The following is a 6907-nucleotide window of genomic DNA, read 5'->3' on the forward strand; positions in this document are numbered from 1 at the left end:
TGTTGAAAGAATGCAAAGGTTAATAATTAGCATTGGTTTCCTTAAGTTCAAGATTTAGTGTTAAAGAAACCGACAATGATTTAAAGGATCATGACATTGGTTTTCTTGTACCATCATTAAATCTTGAACTTACGAAAACCAATGTAAGGATCATGACATTGGTTTTCTTGTACCATCATTAAATCTTGAACTTTCTTGTACCATCATTAAATCTTGAACTTAAGAAAACCAATGTCATGATCATGACATTGGTTTTCTTGTACCATCATTAAATCTTGAACTTAAGAAAACCAATGTCACGATCCTTTAAATGATTGTCGGTTTCTTTAACACTAAATCTTGAACTTAAGAAAACCAATGCTAATTATTAACCTTTGCATTCTCTCTCTCTCTCTCTCTCTCTCTCTCTCTCCCTCACACACACACACACACACACACACACACACACACACACACACACACACACACACACACACACACACAGGTTTCTCTGACATTTTCACAAAGATAGAAACCATCTATAAATGTTGATTGAAAGGTACCAAAGACCACACTTGAGTTACGACAAAACCAAAGACCACACTTGAGTTCCATACTTTCTTTGGGGGTTTTTAAGCTTCTAAAGGGGCTTCCAAAGGGTCCCTCTGGCCATGTGTGTTCAAGAATGCAACTCGCATTGTTTTAGAATGATTCTTTACCTTGTTTGCTCATAACTGCCTCTTACCAATTATTCTACCAAACCCTTCTAAATATCCATGAAGCAATTGAGAGAAACCTGCATCTCAAAATACACATCCCTTTAAGCCAAGTCTTAAGGGACTAAACTATATCCTCCCAACAGGCTATCTTGAATTTCTAACCAGAGGCTAAGCTAAGCTGCCAAGAAGGGCTAGATACAGTTCTCTTTGTTTGCCTTATCATCATAAAATAGTAGACACAAAAGCAAGTTCCAACAAAACTCAGCTCAGAAGAAAAGAATGGTACCAATATGCAATGGGACGGGACGCAAACACTCAACAAAAAATCACTTCAGGGATCCTCCAAATGAGAGACAAAACACATGAGTTCAGCTAATCAATATGGCTATCAACCCACTTTTCTCCCCCCCAAAAAAAAGCACAAACATCACAATAGAAAACCATAACCATAAATTTCGATTTAATGTTCATTTTCTGTCTTAAAAATAGACAGTGCAAATCATAAAATACCCCGCACTTCACATAACCAACTGCATGCATGCAGTGCCCATTATTCATTAAGAGTCGGCAAGACTAAGGCAAAGCTCTTCTTTGAGGTAAAGCCTTGCTCACAACCCAAAAGAAACCTACTGGCTAAGGTTATGTTAGATGTGTGTAAAATAATAGTTAGCAGAGTAACTGTCAAGACTTGTATCTGAATTTCTCGACTTTGATTGCCTGTGAACATAATGAAATTATCACTAGCTGCATTCAATTCAAGTCCATGAATGCGAAGTCGAGTCTGTGTACCGCAGAGCAGAATTGCGTCTCATCCACTAAGAAAACCACTAATTATCTGTATGTGGGCAGCAAAAGCTATACCGGTTATCATCTATCGAGTAGAGACAATACCCTTGATCCCATAAGCACTATCATCATCAACAAATCTCAGAAGACGGAAGAACCTAAAGTGAAGTGTTTCACTACTTCAATACCACTTTCCCCTTGCTCCCATTGGCTTTGACAGTGACCTCTTGCTCGCAACATCCGGCGGCATTCCTATCCTTCCCTTGCTTATTTGTGAGGAAGGCGTTGCCGACTTCACTGAGGTTGCTACTCTGCTAGCTCCTGTTTGTTGCAAAGAGCCTGCATGCTTGTTGGGTAGTAACTTTGGTACTGCAGATTTGCTTTCTTTCGAGTTTACACTGCGTGAAGGCATGCTTGGAGGCGCACTTGCAGATCTCTTTGCCTTCTCAGCATGAGTAGGCGAAGTATTCTTCAGAGAGAGTGTTGGCGAAGTTAAGGCATCTGTCATACTAGCCTTCTCTGTTTTTCCAAGTTTACAAGAAGAAGGTTGTTGCGGAGGAACTCGTGGAATACTGGGTGTTGCAATTCTTGCTTGCCTTAAATCTGGGGTCCTGTGCAAAGAACTGGGAGTATGAATACCTAGGGGAAGCTTTTGGCTTGTGGCACGTCGTGAAGGAATGGATCTGCTAGCGATATCATGTGTGAGCAGCCCAGAGCTGGTATTGCGAAACCGAGGTGTCGATGGTACTAACTCACCAGACGTCTTAGAGCTAGAAAATGCAGATCTTTTCAAGCATCCCACTGATGGAGTCATGAGGCCATCTCCCCTTTCGGTTTTCGATATTGTCTTCTTTGGTGGTGCTGACAAACCCTCTTCTGAGAACAGAGTCCTTGACACACTACCATGCAATGGTTCCTTGCTGGGCGGCAAGAAAGGAGAAGCCAGTTCAACTCCCTTTTTCATTAAGGACACTTGTGGGGTGCAAGCTGCATCCGAACGCAGCGTTTGAGTCCAATCAAATTTCTTAGCTCTTGCACTCACTGTCCAACCCTGATACTCTTGCTTGAGAATTGTTGTGCTTTCAGCTAGAAGATTTGGTTTCCCAGGTGCCAACCTTTCAATAGGAGTCTTTGTAACTTTGACATTTTGAAGACCACCATCAGCTTCACGGAGCTGTGAGACATTCTCCTTAGTGTGCAGCGGCCATCCAGATGCCATAGCATACTTTTTCCAGCTTGCAAAAGGAGTAGCGTTCGCATGATTCAAAAGCTCATCTTTTTCGACAGTTGTCAGCTGTCTCTTACTTGAGGCTGAACTTGGGCGCACCAACAACCTGTCGGCATGAGACCCGCCTCTGCTTTGTTCCAACAAAACAGCCCTCATCTTTGGGGATTTGTTCGGTGGAGATTTAGGTCGTGGTGCTTCTTTTGCACCCTTCACCATAATCGAATCCTCTCTCTCAATGCTTGGCATAGAAGGGCCTACCACTATTTGAGTCTCACTTTGCTCCTCCTGCGGATGCCTGGTGGCTTTTAACACCTGTAGTTCCTCGAGCCTTCTACTAAGCAGATAGATCTTCGTTCTGATTTCTTGTTCTAAATCTTTCTCTATCTCTAGCTCAAGCTCGGCCCTTATCTTGACCTCTTCAGATGCCAATGAGAAATCTTGAGGAGATTCCTTATACAATTGTGAAGCCATCGCATCTCCAATTTGGGTGGTTTCTTGATTGCAAGTGCTTGCTGACCCCTCTTCATCATCATTTCCCCCTTTGCTTGAGCATTCTTCTTGCATTGTATCAGATGGCTTCTTAATGTTTGAAGAGGCTGAAGCTTCCATGTCTTTTGCCTCAAAATCTAGGCAGCAGCTCTGAGCTTCAGAGCTCACCAAGGGCTTTTGAACAGGTGATTCTACCAATTTCTGAATTTGTGAATGACTCTCTGTTGGAAGGTTGCAAACAGAGAGGGTAGATCCAACACTTGATTGGCACTTCAAGCTCTCTTCATTCTGACCCACGACCGACTCCTTTAAAGTATTGCTGCCTAACCCATCTGTATTTGTAAGCACAACATGGTCATTTTGATTGACACTGTTACTGATGACACGACCCCCATTTCTTGCAGGAGAGCAAGGACTTTCATCACTTGACTGCAGTTGATGACTCTTTTTGCCAATCAAAAAATTGTGGTGCCTTTTCGGGTTCTCTCCAAAAGACTTTTCTGTTTGTCTGCGCAAACCCAATGCTTTGCTGCTCACGGTTGCCTCTGAAAGACAAAAGGCCGCATTTCCCCACAAAATAAAGTCCAGATCTTCACGTGGCGACTCCGCACTCATGGATGTTGAAAAGGATTCTGCATCGAACGAAGAGTTGTAAGCAGACAAGTAAAACAGAAAAAGCATGCATACTTTTCTTATCTGCTTGAGCTACAAAACGTGAGTAGATTAAGAGAATGACCAGACTATCAAGTATTTGCAAAAAATAGCTGCGACTTGCTGAATTTAAGGAGCTTCATAAACAAAATTGCTTTGTAGAAAAAAAATGGATCTTCATAGATAAATCGTGGCAAGAAAAACCTAATTGTCAAATACAATTACTAAATAGCCATTGCAGCAGACAACTCAAACCCAATCTAATAGTAGCTAGTCTTCATGCTCTAAAGCTGAACAAAATCAAGCAAACGTCCGTATGAGCGCACAGGGTCACCTGGCCGCACTCAAACCCATGACCCAGGTCACAAAGGTCAAGTACTCAACCAACCAAGCTAATCAAAAGCGTACAAAGCACAATCAAAACAAGCAAATTGTCAATAACAGACTATTTGTTGAATAGGTCTAGTACCAAGCTCAAAACCTCATCCTACAGAGAAAATATTCAACAAAATCTTAACCAAACCGTACAAAGCACAATAGAAACAAGCGAATCTTCAATGACAGATTATTTGTTGAACAGCTCTAGCACATGCTCAAAACCTCATAAGACAGAGCAAATGATGCAGCATAAATACAGCCATATCATCCAAGGATCCAAAAAACATGATGATAAAAGCACACCTCACATCCACAAAATCAACAAAAACGTATTTCTGGTACCTTCTTGAGCATCCTGTAAGAGCGCCTCATGAGGGTCCAAAATAAGCTCCTCCTGGGTTTCTCCTCCACCTTCTGTTATGAAGACATCATCCATTATCAGCAAGAGGTCATCCATTTTCTCATCATATACAGCCACTATGTGTTCATATTCACAAGCCTGTAGGCTAGGACAAACGTGTATGCACATGTGAGAGAGAACAAATAACAAGCATACACCACCAATTTTTGACTATGGCACCATTCAATACAAAAGCCTCTGTTATGCATAATGAACTTGTGTGCGTCTTCCCATATGACAAGACCATACATGCTTCAAAATAATGGCATCAGAATACTCCATGCATGTCAAAAGCAAGAGTGTACTCACACATGCATGCACACACGCACGCTCACACACCTTTTTGGTTGTCTAGAGCCGGTAAGAAGCTTCTTCCCTTGCCCGCTTGATCAACAGACACCTTCGTGAAGGCTTTAACTGGCCACAGACTGGAGAACAGGTGATCAAATTTGGAGTTGAGATTGATGGGATGAAGAGCAGAAGGATGTGAAGAATCGAGCGAAGAGTGGCGAATATGGTGAGCCGACGACGTTATGCTCGTCAGATTTTCGATAGACTCAAAGTCGCCAGTGCCATCTGTATTGCTTGCTTTGATTCGCATGAGCTTCTGGAACTCTGCACGATTGAAACTCGAAGAGCGTTCCGAGAGAGATTGTGGGGATGGCTCGGGAGTAGACATGGGCATGTCTTTCGTGTAGCTGATCCTGTGCAAGGTTTGCGACTATCTTTCTGTCTGCCGCTGTTGACGACGGAAGAACAGGTACAAGGTTTTTGTGGGTTTTTTTCCTGATTGTGTTTCTTCAGCTAGGCTCTGTGTGTTTCTTTTCTGTGTTAAGCTTAAAAGAAAGGGGAGAAAGGGACAGGGGAAAGCAGAGGCCTTGGCGCACCTGAGTAGACCACGCACCACCCTCGTGCGATCAATGTTTAGTTTGCTGCTTTGAGTTGCTGTGATGTGTGTTGCAACCAACGATTGCGGGCGTCCTCCTTTACTGACGAGAGAGAGAGAGAGAGAGAGAGAGAAATTTGTTAGTTGCAATGTTTAGTTTGCAAAATCTTCAACGGGGGGAAGGAACTTCAAGGAAGGAATGTTCAATGTGCAGAAGAGAAGGACGAGACCCAGAAGAAAGAGAGTGTGTAGCTAGCCTTTGTGCATGTGTTTTTAGAGCGTGGGTGTGTGTGTGTGTGTGTGTGAGTGAGAGAGAGAGAGAGAGAGAGAGAGAGAGAGCGAGGAGAGAGAGAGCTGTGAGCACGTCTTTGTTAGAGAGACTAACGAGAAGCGTGCGCGTGCGTGTGTGTGTGTGAGAGAGAGAGAGAGAGGAAGAGGAGCGAGGTCTCAGAAGAGATGTGCGGGAACTAGGAAGCGAGGACCGCATGCCGTTGATAGTGCCGGCTTTTGTACTCAACTTTCAACGGCCTCGATCTACCCCTTCTTACTTTTTATCCAACGTCCCATATTTGAACTTTGCACCTTTCTGCGAATGCGGCATCCCACATTAATACAAGATAATTAAGGTTTTGAGTTCTACAATACAATATTGGCTGTTAAGATGCAGTCACGCAGGCACCGATCTCCCCCTGTTAGTTGTAGTTGCCGCAACTATGCCAGAATCAGCATATTTTAGCTACACTAGTGTGGCCAGCAGTCTTTGGCCACCTCTCTCTCTCTCTCTCTCTCTCTCTCTCTCTCTCTAACTAATTGTGCGCACTCACTCCCTTGTGTCGCCAGAACTGCAAGAGACACTGTTGGATGAAGCAAAAGTTGTCAAATCCCTCCCTCTTTTATAATAGTATAGATATGACAGATAACTAGTGCATGTGTGAACTTGCTAGGGTAAAGGGGCCAATTAAAAACCGGCCCCCCGAACTGAGACTGTCGGCCCCTTTTGATAATGTAAATTATCTCCAGTTGTGGGACAAGCTGAAGCCAACGTTGGGTTGGTTAACGCAGGCAAAGATTGCATCATGGCCCTTAGATCGTGGGTTCGAGCTGATGTGGCATAACTGTTTAAATTCCACTCTTCATTGGCTTCTTTTTCACGGCCTTTTTTGTTACACTAAAAATATTGAATGCTGTCCTGCATCGCGAGGCAAGCTCTGTTAGCGGCCAACATTTCCTTGTAGGTGCCCGCTTCCATGAGCTTCCAAATGCGCCCCTAAACACACATTTCTGTGCAGCAGGGCTTTTGCAATTTGATGCGTTCCTCCGATGGCCTAAACCTGGCCCCTTTACCCTATGCCCTTCTCGCTAATGCACCACGACCCAATATGGGCTTGGCT

At 43.5% G+C, this 6907-nt stretch overlaps 1 protein-coding gene across 1 annotated transcript; it reads right to left on the reverse strand.

Moving 5' to 3' along the window:
* Nucleotides 1-1125: 1125 nt before the first annotated feature.
* LOC147463417 (uncharacterized) lies at nt 1126-5987 on the reverse strand. Its single transcript, XM_086488718.1, has 3 exons — nt 4970-5987; nt 4573-4644; nt 1126-3833 (listed from the first exon to the last, which is right to left on the reverse strand). The coding sequence occupies exons 1-3, from the start codon at nt 5313-5315 to the stop codon at nt 1666-1668; spliced, it is 2586 nt and encodes an 861-aa protein (XP_086344844.1). The 5' UTR covers nt 5316-5987; the 3' UTR covers nt 1126-1665.
* Nucleotides 5988-6907: the final 920 nt, after the last annotated feature.

The sequence above is a fragment of the Adiantum capillus-veneris genome, chromosome 2 (assembly GCF_014529385.1).
Source record: "Adiantum capillus-veneris isolate H3 chromosome 2, ASM1452938v2, whole genome shotgun sequence".
Taxonomy (NCBI): domain Eukaryota; kingdom Viridiplantae; phylum Streptophyta; class Polypodiopsida; order Polypodiales; family Pteridaceae; genus Adiantum; species Adiantum capillus-veneris.